The following is a 23,599-nucleotide window of genomic DNA, read 5'->3' as shown; positions in this document are numbered from 1 at the left end:
CAACAATACCTGAATTCGAGGGATCGGATTGAAGCGATAAAAGAGTCCGTTTGCCGGCTATTAAAGATAGAAAAAGGGGTGCGGTTGGTGATTGCACCCCATCCATCTTGATGCTTCCCGATAATTAAATGTCAGGTTGCTGGTTGGCTGAAAAGGACGAGACACGAATGCGGTCCACTCACTTTGACGACATTTACATTGGTTAACAGTCTCTAATTCTTTAGAATTAGAATATACCTACATACATACGTATATGTGTAGGTAATACGTTAATAGGTAGTAGCCGAGTTTTTGATCCGGGTTTACATGTGAAAGAAAAAGTTTCGTCTATTAGTTATGGAATCGCCTAATCGTAGTTAAGCGCTAAAGGTGCGTCGAGTTGAGAATGAAAAGTTTGTTTCGTGAAAGAGTAAATTGTTTGTTTAGGAATATAGGAACAGGTTTAGCCGTGAAAATCGGTTGACAAATCCCAGTTATTAAATCAAGACAAATGATGGATCATTAGAATTCCTTTGTATAAGTTGAAAACGAATGAAAGCGTACATACATCGTTGGCATCGTTGCCAGATATTAAAACGGATTACTTTTCCAATAATTACGCGTTCAACTGCAAACCTTTCGCGCTGACTTTTCCATCTCCTCTTCCTGCTGGTTTCCTGCTCGGTATTAATCTTTTCGCCTGTTGAAACTCGAAATTCTTTCCTGTAGGAGTTGAAAATATTTATTTGGTGGTAATTACATGCGCTTACACTTACAGAGTACCAGCGGTTACGCGTACTAATGCGATCGCATAGGTCATTACCGAGCGTTAATTGCATCGTAGTGGGGAATGCCAGCCACAAACCGCGAGAAACGTACACTCTCCAACACGCAGCGTACGTGGATTCCTTTCGCGTTCGATCGATATACATATGTACATATGTACATACGTACATACGTACACGTATAATACTTAAATATATGTACTCGACACGTTCCATTTCCGCTCTTTCGTTTCTACAATATATCTATTCCCTAGTCTTTCTTCAAATTTATACCAACTGGTTTGGTCAAGAAACTTGTATTAAGTTTGCACTTTCCTGTTGTCGTAGTTGTAAAAAAGTATTAAGCCCAGATTAAATTGGTACAGTATAAGTGGTAAAGTGTACCAACACTGGTAATATGTACATATATTGTAACCGATCAGACAGCCGGTTTTTCTACTATTGCGTTTTATACCAATTTAGCTGGGTTTTGGAAGAGACGTAATCACAGAGAAAACCAATCTAACATTTGTCCTAGGGCTGACAATGAGTATACTTTACCGCTTATTCTATCAGTGTAAGCTAGGCTATATGAAAGCGATGTAACGCTGAAATAATGAAAAAGAAGATGTAGGAAGGTTATCATATTAGGAATATTAATATTCCTAACCGTTAGTTCACGGTCTGGCATGTTACGTGGTGGGGAAATTATCATTGAAGAATCGTGAGAGATTAGCGATGATATGTTGACGCGAATATCTTCGATTCGAATATTTCCTATTCGCGTTTCTAGATCTCTATGCTCACCTAAAACGAATCGAAATCTTAGGATACTGTCGCCACCAGTAGTGTATCTATTTTCTATTCTTTTTTTTTCTTCTTCCATTTTCATCGACGAGAAGAAAGTGATCCAGTTGTAGGTGGACCTAGACTGGGTCTGGAGCAGGGGCGAGCAGCTGCATGCTGCTACTCGAATGAGCGATCTGTAAAAGCATTGATTTTTCATACACACGTCAGCTGTTGCAACACGATCCTCGAATCTCCGAACACATTACTCGGTCACCCCTACACTTACAATTCTATTTTTATTATATTATGTATAAGCAGTTTTCTTAATGTAGAAAGTTGCATTTTGAAGAAGAGGAAGATTCTCGTCGAGCAGAAATTCGTTGGTTTATTAAATTACCTTACTCGGGTTTTTTTTCAAGATAAAGGCGAACAGCAGGCAAAGTGAATGAAACAACGAGAGTTGAACTTTTACAAAGTGAAAATAAATGGAAAAAAGATGAAATTTACCTGTTGTTTCGGTTGCCTATAAGACTTCCTCGCGTAAACTTTCAGCACTCTGCAGTTGCACGCGACGGATAACGCCACGGCTAGACCCTGTTTCAAATAATCAAAAGTAAACAGGAGTTTCGATTTCAAGTTCCGGTTAGCAAAGTTTAAATATATATATATATAATAGGATTTCTCTCAGAATGGCAATCATTCCGCGCGAGATGTGATCGTTATTAGGTCCGCGAACATAAGCGACCTCTTCGTGCCGTATCTTATTCTGCTCGCGTCAAGTTTCGAAATAAAGATTTTGTTACAAGGTGTTCGGCGAGAATCCCCCTGGCTCGTTATGAAAATTTTACCAGTTCTCCTCGAGGGGGTTGTTTAGTTTACCGCCGCGCCGTTCCCCTCCTTCTTTCTATTCGACCGCGAGTTTGAAGCGAAAGCAAAAGCAACATTTTTACATATACATATGTATTTATTTACGAACGATAAATTGGCTTCGAACCGTCATAATAAAGTCGATTATTATATCGATTAAATTTTAATTTACGATCAAAAAGCTATTGAATGATTTTAAACGGTGGTCACACCGTTAGATAAGAGGAGAAGAAAAATCGATAGAATACCAAACGAGTTAGAAAAATGTGGAAAAGGTGGAAAAGCGTAGATAAGAAAGGAACGATCAAGGTGAACGGAATTGAATAATCGATTGGAAAAAGTACATAGAGTAACGTACTCTTTTTCGGTGGGAATGAGAAAGAAAACTTGGAGGATATTCTACACTCTAATACTAATAATAATATGTACCAACTTCTCGACGTCGCGAAAACTCGAATATCGGTCTACGAAAAGTTTTTACCAACGACATATCCAACATATGTATGTACATACATACATATATGAAATAATGTTACTGTACGCTATAACAAGTTTCGATCATCTATCTATGATGGAAGAAACAAAGGTTTTCAACTAAAAATAAATGTAATTAACAAAATTATAATACCTTTGTTTTGCTTTCGTTTTTTTTTTCAACCATGTTATTTTTCACCAGCACTTGGAACGGCCCGCATTATGTAGTAGGAAAGGAAATCTCGAACGTGCTATGTCGAAACCATAACGCCTAAATAATTTCTTTACCTGAAGAGAGTGACCGGTGCAAAATACCGCCCATAGGAAAGGTACTTTCCATATTCTGGACGCGACCCCGCAACCAGCGACCAGACCTATTATCATGCTCACTTTTAAAAACAGTATCAACTGCAGCGCTCTTCTTCTCTTCATTTTTTCGCGTTGTTTAATTTCCAGCTGCATGCTGCATGTGTATCTGCGCAAACGAAACCAATATTCATTCATTCATTCATTCATTCATTCATTCATCGTCAAAACGAGGAAATTTGTTAGATTTTTCCATCAGAATATTCCATCATACGATACCTAGACACGATCGCAGCTTTTATCAGATAGTATCCTGCGGAAAGAAGCAGAAGAACCACTGGTAAACCGTATGCATAAATCGTCGCTGTAGTTCCCAGAAACCTGCAATAAATTTCACCTTAAATCAATCCAAGTTGATTGAATTTTTTTTTCGAAACTTTTATCAAGATAAAATCAAACACACTATAGAAAATTTTCGTGAAAATTCGGTGACTCTCAAGCAAGTTTCGAGTCGAGAAAAGATTGAACGACAAATACGGAGATTTCATGTAGATACATAGTTGGTAAAGGGAAATAAAAGGGACAAGTCCCGAATAATATGAATTCGGTTCGGTCTTGGTATAAGATTCTTTTACCTTACTGGTGAATTTCATATGTATGTATGTATGTACCTATATTTGAAATATTTACAATAATTTCTGCCTTTGTGAATGAATAGGTATACATATATTTCATTTTATCCATCTATGTATAGGTATGCGTGTGAAATGAAGAATTTATAGAGATTCATACCTTGCCAATCGATAACGATTGATAATAATTAATTGATTAAAGTGATTAAACGAAAGGAATTACCAGCAATTGAAGGGTGTCAGATCCCTGATATTCCAGATGTCATTCACCTGGTATATCTGCAGAAAAGTAGCCAAGACAAGATTGAGAAAAGGAGCACCCCAAGCGAAGAGGCTATATTTCAGGTAGGTCGGTGGGTCGTCACGGCGTGGTATCGAAGCAACGGTGGCATAAAGGTGATGACACATTGCAGCCAGCCAACAAACCACCGTCATTCGAAGATACTGTAAGCTCAACCCCAGGGAAATGCAGAGCTCCGAGTCCTGCGAATTGCGAAACATTTACCATCTTCCTTTAGTCATCGTTTCACCCTTTCACCGTTGTTGCTTCCTTGAAAAGCTTTGCGCACTTTTCCTTCCCTTTCTTCTACATGGAATGTTAACACACATACATACGTAACAACGATACGGACGTTGAAACAAACGTTACTATTTTTTTCGTTAGTACCTATTTGGTACTCGGCTCGCTTGTTACAGAGACAGTAGTCGAAAAAAATCGAGCAATATATTTCCTTGGACCGAGGTATGTATTCTAGTATGTACATACATACATAGTACGTGTACTACCGTAGGGATATTCCCGGAACGAGTTTCCTTTTCTCTCAAGGGAGTTCCGTAAACGATCTGCTCGTTTTCTACAAAAAAGCGTATCCGGTACACGCACTAGGGCAAACCCTGTCATACATACTTAAGTACATGGATACTCGTGATTTACAACGAAATGTACACTTTCGACATCTTCTCTTACGTTAACATGTGCGAAAACACTTACGATTAGTAAAGATCTAGTTGTAAAAGATCGTACAGTTTCGTCGGGGTATAGTTTATCTGGGGGTTTACGGTTACAATTGGCCAACTAAAACTGTACTCTGCGGAACTGTACTATCCGAGTTAACGAAGAACCTGAAACGGACCAAACAGGAGGTAGGCAATACATACAACCAAAGGCAAACATTCAAGATTTACAGTTTAGAGTTTAGGGTTTAACAACAATACCGAGTTCTAAAGAAACATTACTCTATATAATATAATAGCTATAATGATTAAGGTAAAAATCGCGTCGTTCAGTCGGTACCTAACAAATCACTAAAAGTTATAGCCTGATATTTCGATGTTGTCCAAGAGGAAGCGAACAAATATTTACAAAGATGGTGGAGCGATCTCGTAAAGGTAAAAATCGGTAATTTGAGAGAAAAGTGGTAGGGTACGAGGAACGTACGAAAGGAAAACGCAATCAAAGTCGAGCGGGTGTAATCAAGCGTCACGGAAAACCCGATAAAAGTCTTTTCCCGTTGGCCAGCGAAAAAAGACCAGATGAGTAAAGTACCCTTTTGTTGCTTTCCTACTCGATACACGCAGCTGGAATTAATGTTTCACATTTTTATCTCTTTTTCTCTTCTTCTTCTTCTTCTTCTTCTTCTTCTTCTTTTGCGGATTCGGATTTTACCACCAACTACCTGTGTGAAAATTAACAATTAAACTCATCGTTCTTGTCCGCAAAAGTTGAAACCTCTTTCGAAAAGTTAACTTTCTTGAAATACGGCAGAGCACACCGAATTGTGATTATGACCGGAGGCGATCAAAACTTTCGAGGAAATTAATTCGAACGCGGGAAACATGGGAACAAATCGAATTTATTGTATAAAATTATTCATCATCCGATACATAGTTGCTTCTCCCTCTCCTATTTTATTAATCTTAACAACGATGCTAAATCCGTGAAAAGATTCGAAAAACGGTGTTTCGACGATATTCAAACTATCGTATTGTACAAACTATTAACAATTTATCAAGTTTTCTAAACTTGTTCCGCTAACTTGCACGCTAACTGAAAGAAACTTTGGTGGAAAGTACATTTTCTTCCTTCGTATTCTATGTAGAATTTTGTCTAGCTTTTTGTCGGAAAAGGAATCGGCGATGTTGGTTTCGACAGAAGAATGTGTTGGAATTTACGATGTCGATTCAGATCCGATCCGTCTACAATCTACATACAACGAAGGATAATCCCAAACTTACGATCTCATCGTCGTCAGTCACCTATACTACAAAAAGGTTCGAGCTCTTCCAGCTTTTCGCTATTCTACTTCGCTTCTTCAAAAGGATCTTGTACGGTTCATCGTTACACTGTTACACCGTTGTACTGTTAAATCGTTACCTCCCCCTATATCTACATTACATAATATGTATATCGTATTCATTCGGGCATTAAATCTTGTACAATTCTCTGTACAATTCTTTGTCTCGGGTATATTGTAGCGACATTTTAACGATATTTCTCTTAATCATTTCATTATATGTATATATTTCGAATTAATGCAAATTACCTACATACATAACATACATAAGTGACTGGCACAACGGTGAAAGAATTAAACACAAGAAGATGAAAAATTCTTGGAGCAACTTGCACGGTAATCGCTACCGTTCTGTGCTTTAATTGCAGAAACGTCAGCTCGACGACGCCGGTGATAATGTTATACCGCAAGGACATACTTGGTTATACATATAACCGAGACTAAGAAAATTCCTACAGCCAGAAGGCAGACGAAAATACGAAAATACGAAAATACGAAAATATAGCCCTGTTCAAGCCCTGAAAAAACGACGTCTTCCTTGGAATAATAATTGCGTATAAGTACATATGTACTAGATAGAGTAGCTGTGCTTGTTAAAATAACGTTCACTCGATATTGACCCCCTTCGAATGTCCTTCGCATATTGACACTCGATATCCGGTTTCCGCGATAACGTAACCTAATTTCGCTCCTACGCGCTATCAAACAACACTGCATTCTTCGTTATCGCTTTCACTAAAACGATTTTCTATGAAAAAAGAAAACAAACATTTATTTCTCAAAGGAAAAGATAGTTTGTTTTCGGGTTCAATTTGATTTCATGGCTTCGAATCGAAAATGAAAAAACTTTCCTGAGAAAGTCTCGTATGGGTTAAAAAGACAGAACGAGACAGAAAGACTTTGACTTGCTTTCAATTTTTTCTTCTGTTTTTAATATTCATTTGAAACGATCGAAAACAATTGGAAACGAATCGTCGTTCAACATGCTTGAAATTTAAAACGGAATGTTAAAATCTTTCGAGACCACCCTGTGTTCCGAAAAGTTGGCCAACTTACATAAAAGGTACATACATATGTAGAAAGTTAGTAGTCTCTGGAAGTAGGAGACAAAATGATCGATAGATTACGTTCAATTTTCAGTATTTTCTTTTCTTGAACAACATTGAAAGAACTTTGCAAGCATGGCGTTCGTTTCAACACACGATTCTTTTAAACACCGAGAGTTTCGGTGACTTTCAGAAAATCTTCTCTGCATTGCAGGTGTTCGAGTTCACCTCGACCGAATCAATGGGAATTGAAACAACACCTGGATGAAAATCTTTGCAAATTTTTGCAAATTTTTACACGGTGCAAATCTCAATCTATTATAAAACAATTAATCCTAGATTAGGTACTTGTTCTCTCATTTAGAAAATTTCTAACAAATTATTCATTTTCGCTTATCTGAAGAAAATATTGTACTTATTGTTAGTTATTAATCGTTTATAGATTATATCTTTCGAATCGAGTGCACCTACTTTTATTTCCAACAGGATGAACACGCTTTATCCCCCTTTCAATTTAGAATTCAAATTCTGACGCGGATTACATACCTACATAGTACATGTATTTCTATGAAATACTCTACATATATGAATCTATGAAAAACAGTCTGTAATTATCGCGATATTCGTCCAATTCATTATTACCTACTTCTTATTCTATGTCAACAAGCTATTGAACAAGACCGCAAAGAATTTTGAAAAATATTAAGACAAAGTCGTCCTAGACTAGACGAAATTCAACCTACAATGTATGTAGTCCTTCGCTTCTTTCTTGGGAACGAAGATATAAAATTTCATTTCAAAAAGGTTAATTTAAAAACAATTTCGTTTGCATTTATCTGAATTTTTTTTCCTTCAGCGTATTCAGATTTAACATTTAACATTCGAAAAAATAAAAATTCGATAGAAGAAATAAATTCGTATTCCCCCAGATGTCGAGATACGCGTTGCTCGCTCGATCTTTTTAAACCGGAGTCACGTTTACGTGATGAGATCATTAAATTCCTTGGAAATGTGCAAACTGCCATTCGACCTTACGATGCAGAGACACGGTATTTAAAAAACATAACCACTCTCTATTTTCATGATTTCATCGGGGTGTATACACCGCTGTACAGAGAGAAATTTTTCCTTTACCTACACTATTTAGCACACGTTTTTATATGCATTTTGTAAATACAAGAGGCATTTTGAAAGATGAAGATGTACCTACACAGACACATACTCCACTAATGACAGAACAAGAGGACGGGACATATTACATATGTAAATATGTAGTACAAGTGGAGAGTAGCAGTTGTTTCTGGCAGAAATCTCTTGTCCTTTGCGCTGCTGTTTTTACCCGGTCAACCGAGATTCTATCGTATCGTTGAAACGATTTTTCACCGACGACTATGAGAGACTATGAGAGACTATGAGAGACTATGAGAGACAAAGGAAAAAGCAGATTCTTCTTGTCGAAGAAGCTATCGAAACTTACCTGAACGCCACCCACTCCAACGATGAAGAGCAGTTGAACCATGAAGAGGGCTGCCAAAAGATTCATAAGGGTCGTACCTGCCAGGCTTCTCAAGTCCGAGAACAAGCTGGAAACATAAGGATGGCTCTGACTTTTCTCTATTCCGAGAATATTCTCTTTCGAATCTTTTCGTTTACATTTCAACAACCAAAGTATCAACTATAATATGTATACAATACATGTACATACATATTATGTTATTACATATTGTATAACTAGCAGTTCTATAGAAGGAGATAAAATAGTCTACTATCTATAATCTATTGGGATCGATAATAAGCAGCGATCCGTACACTCTTTATTAAAATTCCTTCGATACAAGAGTTATATCCGTGTAGAATTCAAATTGACATCAGGATTGTCGATATTCGCCTACGCAGCTCAAACAGAGTTCGAAATAACCAAGGGAGATACGTAACTCCCATGACCATGACGATACGTAATACGTATACGTTAATCGACACCTACTACCTACATACTACAAAAGCTCCTTCCTTTCGTTTTCGCCGAGGAATCAACTCGTTTCGACCTTTTCTCTGCTTTTCTCATCTACGTTTTACGAAAGGTCTCCTTCCTTTCTACCCAATCGCAACGTCGCGTCGCGTCGCGTCGCGTCGCGTCGCGTCGCGTCGAAAGTAAACACGCTTTTCTCTGATTCTGAAGAATATCATACAATTTCAAAGTTGATTGAAGAATAAAAAGAATAGGTGAGAATATCTGAAATTTCAACTTAAAGGAAAAACACTCACATGTCAATCTTACTACATAAATACATATAATATCAGGCTATTTTTCATCACGGGATATAACTGTAGATATCATATGAAGCGTGAAATCTCGCGTAACATTTCTAAAACAAAAAGCAACCGATGAAATTCGTAACATTTGAAAAAATTAATTAGAAAGTTGAATTCTCGATGAATGGCCGCGGATGCAGAATGGAAGCTGGAAGAGAATTGAACGTGACGCTATTGTCCGACCGACTGGTATGGTATGGTATCCTGATAAAGGACCACGATGGCCCAGATTGTCAAGAAATCGTAATTGGAGCTCGTTTTTTCTTTCGATCGCTACGTGAAAACTACCGTCTATTTTAATGCACATTTTCCTTTCAATTTTCCGTCGCGCGTCGTTGAAAAAAAAGAAAAATAATGACGAAATAGATTTCGTAGAAAATAAAGGTAGAGAAAGGTAGAGAAAGTTTTCAGGGATATGAAAAATTGAAATTCCGACCTAACCATGTCGAGGAATTGTCGGCTTTCTTTTATTGTAACAATGTATAATAGTACCTAGGTTTAACCTCTTACGATTTCCTCTAACCTTTTTCTCCATTTCTTATTATTACCGAATCGTACACAGAGACACTCTGTTCGCTGTTTAAAGAAAAAAATTTAATTTACAAGCCAACCAAAGAATAATATACACATAAAGCAAATTGCGTTTTTTTTCCAAGAATCTTTTCGTGCTCGTACTCGACGAATATCACGATCGTTCGTTTCAAGATTTAAAGGGTACTCGAGAGAAGATACAATTCATAAATTTTCAACAATACGATCGAATTACATCCTTAAAAGGCTTGTCGTTCAAATGAATAGAGAAAGAAGAAGAATGCCCGGCCATCCCTTGGGAGGTTGATCGATTTATCGATCGAAACGAAACTTGCTACTTTTCTCTTATCAGCTAACCGAGAGCTTAATCACCCGGTGATGCTTTTAAAGAAAGACTCTCATTTCTGTCGATATTTTTCAATGATTCATTTAACCAACTCGCGTGATAGGTATCTTTCTAGTGCAAATCGGGATTTTTCATTTTTCATTTTTCATTTTTCATTTTTCCTATTCGATTCCTCGTCTTGTCCGTTTCGCAGGATAAGACAGGACAGGACACGACACGGCACGACATTTAAACTTTAGTCTTTAACTTTAGAATGAATTATTCACAAGTAGAAGGAGAAATCGGGAAAGTCAACCCTCGAGCAGGAAAAATTTCTTATAAATGATTGAAGGAAACATTTGAAATACATTCAAATAAAACGACTGTACTTTTCTAACTGGCTATGTATGTACTCGTTTTAACATTCTAAAACCGAAAAACCTTTTAAATAAGACGTCTTTTTCTTTTTCTCTTTACTCGTCGAATACTTTTCCTTAGACGTATGTATGTAGTTTAAAGTGATTATAAACAAGTCGCAGCAGAGAGGCGTCGAAAGCGTAGCACGGTAAAACAATTTATTATTTCACTGAAAATAATGAGGAGTTGGAAGGTGGTGGTGTTGTTTTATTTAACACCATGTTTCAACCTTTAAACCCGTCACCAACGGAATTTATTTGATACAGTTACCTACCTACATAGGTACATACACATACCTCTTTCTCACTCTAAATAGAAGGTGGACAAATAGATTTTGTCCAGCTAACTTGATACTTTGAATTTCTTTCAATTTCTTTCATGGTATTATTACCATATAAAGGATGAGTTGGATATTATATCTACTTATGAGAAAGGAAGAACTGATTTCGAGAATAAGGAGAAGAATTTCTCTGATTTTACGCGATCTGTTGATATTATAACACAAATACTCGATTCGGTGTCAATTTTTCAAGCTTCAATTTCTCCTTTGTCTAACATGAATAACCTATCGTTACGTTTATCAATACTTTACCGCAATTTTTCACCTACGATCCTTGAAAATCGTTTCAACATTTCATTTCCTTCTATCTTTATCGTCTAAAGGAAAAGAAAAAGGAAAAGGAAATTTTTAATAGATAGGTATACATATATCGTATATTGACAATATAGGTAACTAATAGGATATGTAGTTTTCTTCCCATACCAATGGAAGAATGGTATTTAATAAACCGCCAAGGATAAAAAAGGATCGAATAATAATATCCAAAGAATTTTCACAAGTAGAATTATGTTGGATAGAGATTTTAATAAAGTCGATCAACATGGAGGGTGAAAAAACAAGTAGGTATGTAGTAGGTATGATGGTAAGCTTCGACGAGATTGTGCGGTGTGGTTTCTGCCACTGATATTTTCTACCATCGATTCCCTCCTTCAGCGGATATTGCAAATTCACGGTTGGATAACCATCAAGGTTGAAAAGAGTCGACGTACGTCGAAAATGGACAGCTAAACCATCGACAATCGAAAGCACGAAATTATTCTTTATTGCTTTAAATTTTAAATCGACCGATTTCGTCGGAAATTTCATAGAAATTGTTGAGAAAATAAATGTAAATAAAAATAATTTTAGAAAAGAAAATTTCAAAGATTTCAACGATTTCAACTTTCCAAGTTCCCGAGTTTCAAGGTGAATTAATAAATTAATTCTCTTTGGTGGAAGGATATCGCGCCGAGCGACGCGACGCGTCGCGACACCGCAACATTCCTTTCCAATTTATGTTGTATTGAAATTCTAATCAATTCTAATCAAAGCGGAATCTTTGATGCGTTTATAATTAAAAGAACATTAAACTCTGATTACCGCTTCGAAACGATCGATACGTCTTTTTATACACACTGCCTTTGGCTATTCTCTGCAGCTACGTTTATTCTTAAGTTTATACTCCAAAAGGCCGCGCGCAAATGAACGAATAGAATAATATGAATCTGATGGAACGGGGCAGTGAATGCAGCAGAGTTTTCATTCATAAATACATAGCAGGAAAAGTTTGTTTCGCGAACGAACGCGTAACAATGAGACTTACTCTCCGAAAAAGCGGAAAACGGAAAACGGAAAACGGAAAACGAAACATGGAACTTGTTTTCAATGGAGAACCATGACCACTGCCGTTCAAACTTTCTTTTCAACTATCAAAGTTAACCTTCGTTGTTCGATCGATCTGAATTACTTTTATCTTATTATTTTCACCATCAATTATTATACATATATTTCGAATCTGTTAAAAAAATATTAAAAAATGTTTCTTTAAAGAAAATCTAATTGATTGAAATTTCAAATTGACTAACAATAAGTAAACTCTATTTTATTTATTTACCTAATCGGATATTATGTACATACGTATTCTGAAATATCTCTGCACTCGAAACCTTCTGTACGTAGTAAACTGAATAACACTGAATACGATAGAAAATTTCATTTACCAACTGATTCGCGTAAAACATTTACGAATGGTATTTCATTTGGTACTTAATTGCTGACGTGGAATCTTTTTTTCTTTCAAACAGTTATGCTCGATTTTTAGTCTTCGATTCTTGACGGTTCCCTTGAAAATTCCTGCTTTTTAACTGTAATTTCATTCAATGTGAAATGAAAGGAAAAATTTTAAATTTTTTCAAATTCTCAAATTTAAAATCTCACGTATTAATTAATAAAAACTAGTTTTGCTGCCTTTTCATTCATTCATTAAAATATTAAACTAATTGTTACCATCTGGTCGTAAGCGTGTGTTTATGTATTTATGAGAACTTCATAGGTGATGGATAACGACGAGAGAAATGCAATTTTCACACTGGTATAAGGAGCAGCTATGAATTATCCATTCTCTTCTTTCTTTCATGTATAATAAGTTTAAGCTTTTTATCATGTTCATGTTTAATAAAATTGTTGAAAGACTACTCTTGAAAAACTTTAAAGTTTATTTTCAACCTTTACTTTCTATCGAATAGCCAATACCTACGTAGTGATTTATTTTTTCGACTACGATCAAAATTGGTCAGGTATTAAATTCGTAATGTTTCAGCATGCTTAGCTTGGAAATCATATTCGATCGTATTCTATCAAAGAGAGAACGAAAAATGATCACACATATACGATATTATAATATTATAATATTATAATAAAGATTATTAATTTCAACAATGTTTACTTGAAATATGTTATTCGTTGAATTTTAGTAAATTATTTGATGCAACTTTTCAGTAGTATTTGATTCCTCAAAGTTTCCGAAGAAAAAGTAATGAAAACGTAATCAACCTTTCGAATGATCAAAGCATCAATAGCGTCGCACAATAGGGAAAATCCGCGATGGATTGAAGGATCTAGGATTAATTGGGTCAGGACGCCGCAGTCGGCTTAACAATTCGCTTAAATGGGGCCAGATATCGAGTGCTTTTGAGAGCATACCGGTAAAATCTTATCGTTAGGCCAAGTTTCGATCGATCGAAGATAGTCGCTCGCTCGCTTTATATGTATGTAAATTGTATGTATTTTCTTTGCTAAACTTGTTATACCCGTTCGTCCATTGTATTTATCCTTTTTTCGTGCGTGCTAATACCATCATCAATCAGGAATTATTACTCGGAATAATTAGTAAATTTTGCAAATCACTATACATACACTGAAATCGATCAAGCTACCTTAATATATTCTATGTGTTGGGTCAACAAGGGTGAAGGTAAAGCTGAAGACTATGGAAAATTAGAGAGTAAGGTCGAAGCCTGTACAGATTTACGACGACAAGTCCGTAGATCTGATGTTCCAATTTTCGAAACGTTCTCTCTCGATAAGGTTAATCATGTTCTGCTGGCAAAAACGTAAGGTCTAGAAACGTAAGGGAAAAACACTCTCCGCTCCGTCTTTTTGTCTGACAATGAAATGTTTATCCTCTCCACGAAAAATCAATGGAAAAGAGAAACAACGTATCCTTGACCTATGTATGTCAAGAGCTGTGATCGAGGCCTGACGATTCACAGATGAAAAGTAGACAAAGTTTAGTACGCAAGATTGAAACAACAAATACATATGTGTAAGGCAACAAGAACAAATCACGAACGTTACGAACGGACTACAGAAATTGAAATTTCTTATACATATAAATACGGCAACCATATTCTCCATCGCTTTAATTTTCATTCAATCGCTTCAGGATTAAATTCTCGTTACGACCTCCTCGCTTTCGCGTTATGTAACCGAGTTATATTATACGTAACTAGTGATACAAGTAAACGCAAAAAGGGGCATAATATGGTAGATAAGTATGTAGTAGTTAGTCTTCTTTCGGGCCAACGGTCATAACAATTGATGACAGTTATTCGATATTTTTTCTATTGCATCTGTAGAAAGAAATATAAATCGACATCAAAGGTGTTAATGTAATGTCAGCAGAGTTGCGAAAATGAAATTTACACAAGTTACATGACGTGACTAGCGGCAGAAACTAACTCGTAGACACAAGAGACATAAGCGACAGAACATTACGTAGATATGTATGTAGATTAGAAGGGAGACAACTGGCCGAGTGTCACTGATATCAATATAATGTATGTGTATGTATGTATATTGTATACCCCTATACATGTAGAGACGCGAAGAAACGAGCAACTTTATCTTTTTTTTCAAAATAGCTGAAAAGACGTAGAATAATAGGTACGATAAAAGGTTCTGCAGACTTAATGAAATAGTTATTAGAAAGATGTATCTGAAAACATTCTGAACGATTTCGTGAGAGTGCAATATCTTATATGTCATTTCGAATATGGTTAGTAACTCTTGTGCCCTGCCGTGCCGTGCCGTGCCGTGCCGTGCCGTGCATTTTCCATCGTATGCAGTATGCAGTATGCAGTATGCAACCAATTTTCGCGGTGAAATTCCAAAGCTTACTAACGTGGAACTTGCTGCTCGTTCAAAGACTATCACAAATACGGGTGTATAGAAAGAGAGATGGAAAGACTTTTCCATAATAAAATCGGCATAAAATCGCGAAAAATTGTAAAACGAGACAATAACGTTAGACAGAAAAGAAACAGTTTTTGATACGAGACGCAAGAAGCACAAGGAGCTATTCTATTTGTCAGCTTTCAAGTAAAAGCAACTAAAATCATATTATCTTATGTCATGTTATGTTATAAAAGAAGTTTGTTGAAACACAGCAAGCTTTAGAATTGATACCTAAGAATCGTTTTCCTACGAAAATATTTTCAAAGTCTAAAGAGATATCTCGTCAAGGCTCGTCCTTCAAAGCACGTTTTCATCGTGATATCGATGCGTGGAGAAGGATTGATTCAATCGTGAGACACTTTATGAACGGTACAAAGTGTTCCCAGGATGCTACGACACACGTAAGTACGTGACGGACAGCTCGATATCTCTTATTACGTTATATGTATTACGGTACGATACGTTACGTTATTACACATCAAATGACCGATTTCATAAGATGGAAAATCTAACACGATTTAATAATATCTACCTCTAATTGTAAGTGAAAGATATTAAATATCGCAATAAAAAAAGAAAAAAGGTCCGGTACAAAGGTAAAAAATGATTAAGAACCAGTGCTCTGCTCTATCTATATACGAGGAGGGAGTAAGAGATTGAATCGATAAGAATAGTTTTCCTTTGGGAAATCAAAGGTCTTGTGTAAAAATTCTACAAAAGGTCACCACGCGCGAGCGCATTTCTTTCAGATCTCTTTGTGGGAACGTCAACGCCGATTATTACCCTTCGCACGATCCATCAAATCTCTGACAGCGGTCTATCGAACAACGTAGAAATTTCATTTTTTTCCCCTTCTCTGACATTTTTCATCCCTCTCGACTCTCATTACGTTTTGCAAATTTTCAAACAAACGGATTTAATTATTCAAGTAATTTTTATTTTAGCCGACGTGTAAATGTGTATACATATATTTAAGTATTATATTAAAATTAGAATGGAAGAAGAGAGGGCGAGGATAAAGCTGTCTGGTTACGCTCCGCGCAATTTCTCCTCAAGATATTAAAACGACGCCTAATATCCTGGACGGCTTGATATTAAGAGGATGACGAAGGTGAATCCCGAAAGAACCTCGAAATAGGGTAGAGAAAGGGCTCGTAAGCCGCTTATGGGTAGACGATGTCGCGAAACGTGTCGTTTTATCGGGAGCCGGGACCAACTCGCTATAATTTTACGAAAACCGCTCGAAATTAGGCGAGTTTAAATTAATAATTATACATATAACGAGATACGTTATAAAAGGGAATTGAACGAAAAAGTAGATAATCTTTGAAGAAACCAAGTGCCGTTGCGTAGAAAACGGTCCGGCGAAAAAGAGAGAAATGTAAGAAAATATTAAATTTTTCAATCTCCGAATCTTCAGAAAGATCGTTCGGTTCCAAACGCGTGTAATCGAATGGAGCAGCGGCTCTTTCTCCTAAGCCTCTTACGTTCGTAAAGGAACAAAAATCAGAGACGACGCGACGCGACGCGACGCGATCTTTCAAAAGGAAAGCTTTTTTAAAGCCCGCAACTCTCCGCAACTCTCCGCAACTCGTCGCGAGTTGGCGCAAAAGCAAACAAAGTGCAGCAATGATCGATCGAAAAGTTCTTAACGGAGCAGAGAAGGAAAGCAACGTTCAAGAGGATAAACTTTTTAGTTTAGTCTCTCTGACCCCGGTTTACATATTACATATTACATGTATATGGTAAACGCTAAACTGGGAATATTCAAGTTTTTCAATTATTTAAATAAATACGAGCATAGTTTGTATATCCGCACCGTTACGGATATTTCTAACTCTAATTAGACCCGTGTCATCCAATTCAACAACGTTTAATTAGTCAAATTAAATGAAAATGGACATTCTCGGTAAATTATACGCTCGCGTTTTTCCCCTCGCAATTAAATTATTGATTTTCGGCAAGTCGCAAAAAAAATATTAATTTTAATTCACTTCTTTCTTATCTTTCTTCCCGTATTCGACGAACCTGATTGTTGACCTGATTGGTGCAATATAAACTGAACGAACATATGTATGTACCTATACCTATTTACACGTATAGATATTAAACATTTTCAGGGAAATTATTTATTCACCGTCTATCGTAAGTAGACATGTTCCAGAGAAACACAGTTCGAGAAGGTGGCCGGCCAATGTCGGTTAAACCTACAAGGACACGTTCATTTCCTGCCTGGCATTTCGAAATATGTAAACATTAACCTACCGCAACGAAGGTAGTTTGCGCCTCGCAAGCCGTGTATCAATTATTTTGCGACACGTTTACACTTTTACACACTTTATATTATACTTATACATATGTATGTATATGTAAGTAATACGAATTCTAGAGGGAAAATTGTATTTTCTCTTCTCTGACACATGGAAGAATTGTAAACGAATGAAAATTTCCAATCATTTCTGTGTGTACAAACAACGTGAGAATTTAATTAATCGTTCAAGTTGAAACAACTAACTGGCCATAGTCGTCAACGATACGTAAATATGTATCTACATACTTGTTAGATGTATGTAACACGAGAATTTTCGGCTTCACTCATGGAAATTCGTAGTCGACTAGCTATGCCTCTAATCATGTCTTAACCGTACACACAATATTATTTACAATCGCAACGAGAAGAAAACTTTGAAATTACTTTTAATCATGATTTCGATTTAGTAACGTACTTGAAAGAAACGTAACACGTAAAAGAAATTTTTACTAAACTAACTTAACTTTACTTTACTAGATAAAGGTAACGATATACCTATGTATAGGCGATCGATCGATCGATCTCGAATTATCTCTATAAGACGATTGTCTGGAAACGAAACGCCACACCGACTCCAAGTATTTGCTCTTCAAGGTGTATCATACCCTTTTCATTCTATCTGCTCCGAATACAAAGCGAGAAACGTTATTGCTGAAACTAGGATTTACCTTGCCTTTCCATAATTTCAGGGGAGGGAAAAATACACCGTAGAAATAGAACAGGGTTTCGTGAAATTAGCAGCGAAACCAAATAGCTGCAAATACATACAAACTTGTTTTATTTTCTAAAAAAAATACTTGAAAAAATTATACAGTTTATTTCTAAAAATGTTATTACACTACTGTGTGTTAATTTTGCCAATTTATTATTAAATGAAGCGTGTAGCGAATTTGAATGTGAATGTATCTCCTTTTCGATAATTCAATTCGAAACGTCGAAATGTTCAATCTATCGATCTATAATATTAGTTATCCTATTAATAGAGCCACAGCTTCGTATTAATTCGACGAAGCAATACAATTTCGAGCAAATATTCCGCTCGATCTATCTAATCTATCGTATTGAAAGCAGGTTGAATTTCCTGTAAAATTCATCTCGATACCGTGCACCCTAACTAACGCTCGGCACGCTGCCAATTACACAAACATTCCTCACTTTTACCTCCTATCGAAGGTTATTTTATAACCAGTTTCGTCATAAAAATCTTCTCAATAAAGTCCACACTTGTTTATAAAGTCGAGAATAAGTTTAATTCTCATCGTTAGCGTTAGCGTAAAGAGTTTGAATTTTCTCTAGACAGCCGACAGAGGCAACCGATTCTGTCGGATGTAACGAAAAAGCGTCACAGCGAGCTTTAATCTCGTTAAAGATAACGCGAAAATCAAGTTAAACGAGCCTCGCTACATATTTACCCCTTCGACACGCTACAGGAAAGCCACTCTGCTGATTTTTACCGTTCGCAGCACCAACTCTGTTTAACATAATTTTTACTTTTCGCGATATCGTGTTACCGATCTTCTTTTTAGAAAAAATCTTGAAAAACTCGATGGAAGAAAAGCAAGACCACTGATTCCGAGGATAATTTTATTTCATTCTGCTTCTCTCCAGACTGCGTTCCAGATTTCCATCACGTATGCAGCGTGATAAAGTACACTTAACCCAGCTTCTTTTTCTTCCCCGTTGCATTCGAAGCATTCGAAGCATTCGAAGCATTCGAACCATTCGAACCATTCGAACCATTCGAAGCAAGTAACACGCCGCGGCGCGGGGCCTATATGTAGCACGAAGGGAACGGTGCTTCTTTTTTTTCTTTCAATTTTAAAATATCCCAACACGACCCATCTCTCTCAACTAATTGAAACGGAATCCAAGGATAATCCGTTCCGGATCAATGCTTTATACCTATCTTATTAACTCGACTCCTCGAACACGCTTTTTAAACTGGAAAGCCTTTCTGCTAGACTAATCGTAAGGACAGTATGATAATCCGGCAAATTTCCAAACGAGTGACCACATAATTCATAGCTGCACGTTATTCCATGTGGCCGACTACAATCCGTTCTACGCGAGAGAGAACGTCCACTATTCTCTTCTATAATACTATAATATTATAATACTATAATACTATAATACTATAATACTATAATACTATAATACTATAATATTTACGCCTATTTACGCGATCTAAACAGTCTATCTCAGTTTTACTTGAAAAGAAAAAGCTAAAATATGTTGAAACACCACACAAGTTGATCGTCCTTGAAAGATATCAATTCTAACCGCAAACTCACCAATCTAGGATACCTAGTACTATATAGGTACGTTAATTAATCAAGAAAATCAACGAGACGTAAATATAGCGGAGGAGCTATCGTTTCTTAATTGTTTGTAAGTTAGCTCGACAGTTGAGCAACGATAAGGATAAGAAAGTTTCTTGCTGCTTCCCGAAATTTGCGTTGCGCGCTAGATCATGCCATTAGTCGATTATATTATTCATGATAGATTACCTTAGACTTTAGACTTTAGACTTTAGACGCAGAGGAAGTTTCTGTCGTCTACGCGTATATCCATTACTCACGCCTGTCGGAAATTTCTTTGCGCCTCGAGGTTAACTAAATTATTGCTTATAAAATTAAATATACAAAGTCTTGATAGATAACATGATCAACAAGTTGCAACAAATGATGGGTCAGAACGTAAATCAATGCACAATATGGCGGCGTTAGTTTGATGAACCAACTTTCAAACTGAACCGTACCTACACAAGTTCAACGCGCGTTAAAAGGATTTAAATTTCTTAAAAGTTATTCGTATTTGCGGCAGAATTAAAGAATTAAAAATGAAATAAAACGGAACGAGATTCGGGGAAGCAGAGAATTTTCTGCGTTTAATAGAAAAGGAGGGGGAAGAAAAGAAAAGTCTGCATCGTACGGACTTTTTCTTTCCTTTATATTCACCCCTTTTTCTCGGCTAAAAAGTTAATTATCGTTAGTTACAGCGTGTCCCGCGTACCTTATATTATGTATACATATATGTATGTATAAGAGCTTCTAATGAAAGCCTTAGGATGGCCTTAATAAACCGCCTACACAAGGTATCAAGGAAAAGTTAAGGTATCTCGTCGTAAAAATTCCAAAGACTCTGTCCCACCAGAACACCCGGTGTAAGTTTATTAAATATCTAGAATTGGGAAATCCTCGCGTTTTTATGCTAAGAAAAAGTTAGAAATTCTGGGAACAACGATTGACCAACGTTCAAGAAGAAAGAAGGAACTAGTGCTTTTCCATTTCCCTTCAATTTCCGTCAACGGCTACTTCCTTTATAAAGTTTCCAACCGTTTCTCCAACCTTATTCGGTAAAATATCACCGAAAAGATTGTGCATCTGACGCGCGTTAAACCGATCGGAAAGTAATTGAATTTCGTGAATGTTCCTTGGGAAAATAAGCGCAGAGCCTTGTAAAATAAGAATGAAATTTTATTCGCTCGGCGAACGAAGAAATATTGTCTCTCGAAATTTTCAAATAAGATAATTACCTACTTCGAAATCTTTTATTCGCGAAGAAGTTTCGCTAATAAATTTCGCTAAACGCGTCAATTAACGAGTAAACGGGAGAAAAGAGCAATTAACGAGAACACTCGAAACAAAGAAGAGTGTTTAGCGATCGCTATCGAACATGGCCAATTATAATTAATTAATTGGCTCTGCTCGTGGTTCTGCTTGTGGCTTTGCATCTGTAATTGCACCCAAGTGAATAGGAAAGAGAAGAGACACACGCTGAACAACCGGTTGTCCAGACTAATCGATTCCTGTCTCCAGCACTTCTCGTTTAACCCCTTGCCTTTAAATCTCCTCTTCTAATTCTAATCGTAAATAAATACAACTAATCATCATGAATCATTTCACTTTCTCTTTCTCTTTCTCTATTAACTTGTCGATAATCATTTTATTATACTTACTTACAGATACACACACGTAAGAAATTTATCTATCAACTTACCTATAGGTGATAAAGGCGAATACCAGAGCAACCAGGGACAAACTTCCGCCCAGAACGACGATCAAACTCAAAACGCCATCCTGATCGAACGAGTTGCCAATACCCGTGGAAATTCCATTGCCGAGTCCACCGTTCGATTGGGGAAACCCGTGGATCGCACCCGTGTAAAGTGTCTCCATTTCTTTCTCACACTAGCATCTATAATTTATTAATACAATACATGCAATGTTATAATTAACTACCCATTACTTAGGAAGGAATTTCTCTAATTTTTCTGCTACTCAAAATTCTCTGTTCGACTAAATGGAATAATTTCGTTTCATCACCGAATTTAAACAACATTCCAACCCGAAATAAGTATTACGATTACCTACTAGCAAAGAACTAGCAAAGAACTAGCAAAGAATTAGCAAAGAAAATTAAATTTCTTACGGAACCCCGAGTATCAGGAGGAAGGGTAAATTGAAACAGGCCTGGTAATTTCCTGTAAAGAGGTGAATCAAAATGGCGCTCGACCCTGGTAGCCGCAAATTGCGGCCATCCTTAGCAATACAGGACATTTGTAGCTATGTACCTGTAATCACCATTAACCAACCTATTCTACCAGCATCAGTATCGTCTTACAATTAGATTACAAAACCATCTCTCTATAGAATCTCTGCGTTTCATCGAAATTCTTCGATCATTATAATTAATTAAGTAATTATAATAAGAATCAACGAAAGCCAATAGTTGTATCATATTTAGAAAAATCGTTGATAGAATCGAGTGCAATGGCCGACAATGTTCCATCGTACGCTTTTTTCATCTACTTTCCACATGGATTCGGTGCTACTCGTTAAATGCGATGACCTTATCGTATCGGTTTCCGATTCGATTCACGAGAATGCTCGTTACCGTTTACAAATAAATACCTCGTGTCGTTGCACACTTCTCCTTTTATTTCTGACCATTGACCATTATACCGTGATACCGCCGCCGCCGCCGCCGCCGCCGATACACTCGAATCATAACCAATCGTAATAATGAAAAGTCCTTTTATTTTTATTCCAATCATTTTATATGTATCAACAACTAACTAGTCTAAACATTACTACATAGTGTAATTTTACTGATTACACCTATCTAATCGTAAGTGTATCTCGCAAGTATGTACCTATATGTAGGTATACTTGTCGAGGTACAAGAACGGGTAAAAATAATTATAATAATAATGTCAGCCAAGCTTAGACTTACCTTATGATGCAGACCATCTTTGAATGGTTACGGTTGTCGCGTGATTCCATAAATCGGTTCACGTTTCCTTCTTGGAGACTTGGAGCAACCACGTGCCGATGAACACGTGCTCGATAAATAGAAAGGCGATCGCGTGTTCTTCGAAATTAAACGCCGCCCTTGAACAGATGGTACAAGCACCACGCGTTATTCCACATTTCTCCAATGCACCACTACCACCTTGACATCCTCGACGACAATACGTGTTCGTTTCTGCCACCGGTCGGGATCGATCGATTTCGCGAATAATGTCAACTCGATACACGATCGCTTTCGTTTTCGTTTTCGTTTTCGTTTCTTCTCGGAGGTCACCACGCGACCAACGTACACACGCGACTAGCACCGCTCAACATCGGTATACCTCAAGATCGCCCCACCTGTCAACAATCGCCGTCGCCGCCACCGCCGCCGCCGCCGCCGCCGCCGCCACCGCCGCCGCCGCCGCCGCCGTGTTTATTTACCCTTCTCGCTACTGTTCGTTCACCGACCGTTAATTATTGTAAACTGTGACATTTCTTTTCGTCGACATTTTATCCGAGTTCCCGCGGCAGTACAATCAATCTGATAAAAAGCTATCACTATTACTACTCGAATCAATAATACTGTTACTTCCGTTAATCGTAGGCACATAAACCGACCAGTGAAAAACATATTAACCCATTAATTGTTACGTATTTTTATTACTCGATATTCGTTGGAACAAATTCAAAACATGCTTCTAA

The 23,599-nt window shown here is 36.9% G+C and overlaps 1 protein-coding gene across 4 annotated transcripts; it reads right to left on the bottom strand.

Annotated features, from left to right (window-relative positions):
• Window positions 1–496: 496 nt before the first annotated feature.
• On the bottom strand, window positions 497–23,293 carry LOC114875790 (cadherin EGF LAG seven-pass G-type receptor 1-like). 4 transcript variants are annotated; one of them, XR_006830527.1, is made up of 10 exons: window positions 22,839–23,292; window positions 22,035–22,176; window positions 21,603–21,800; window positions 8,629–8,734; window positions 4,035–4,294; window positions 3,459–3,560; window positions 3,162–3,348; window positions 2,040–2,126; window positions 1,551–1,726; window positions 497–702 (listed from the first exon to the last, which is right to left on the bottom strand). XR_006830527.1 is itself a non-coding variant. In XM_029186495.2 (8 exons), the coding sequence occupies exons 2-8, from the start codon at window positions 21,779–21,781 to the stop codon at window positions 1,670–1,672; spliced, it is 978 nt and encodes a 325-aa protein (XP_029042328.1). In that variant the 5' UTR covers window positions 21,782–21,800; window positions 22,839–23,292; the 3' UTR covers window positions 706–1,669. The 4 variants fall into 4 exon arrangements, 1 of the variants encoding a protein (XP_029042328.1); XR_003789284.2 differs by lacking the exon at window positions 22,035–22,176; XR_006830528.1 differs by lacking the exons at window positions 21,603–21,800; window positions 22,035–22,176 and having other exon boundaries at window positions 22,839–23,293.
• Between the last annotated feature and the right edge of the window lie 306 nt (window positions 23,294–23,599).

The sequence above is a fragment of the Osmia bicornis genome, chromosome 2 (genome assembly GCF_907164935.1).
Source record: "Osmia bicornis bicornis chromosome 2, iOsmBic2.1, whole genome shotgun sequence".
Classification (NCBI taxonomy): Eukaryota; Metazoa; Arthropoda; class Insecta; order Hymenoptera; family Megachilidae; genus Osmia; species Osmia bicornis.
Note: the sequence above shows the minus strand (reverse complement) of the source record. Positions and strands in the feature narration are given on the sequence as shown.

What these genes read in the sequence shown, in the direction of transcription:
- LOC114875790 (XM_029186495.2), bottom strand. Translation starts at nt 21,781, where the DNA reads ATGGAGACACTTTACACGGGTGCGATCCACGGGTTTCCCCAATCGAAC. An exon ending in AAAGCTGCGATCGTGTCTAG is followed by an intron (nt 3,349 to 3,458) that starts GTATCGTATGAT and finishes TCGTTTGCGCAG; the next exon opens with ATACACATGCAGCATGCAGC. An exon ending in GCACCGGTCACTCTCTTCAG is followed by an intron (nt 2,127 to 3,161) that starts GTAAAGAAATTA and finishes TATTTGAAACAG; the next exon opens with GGTCTAGCCGTGGCGTTATC.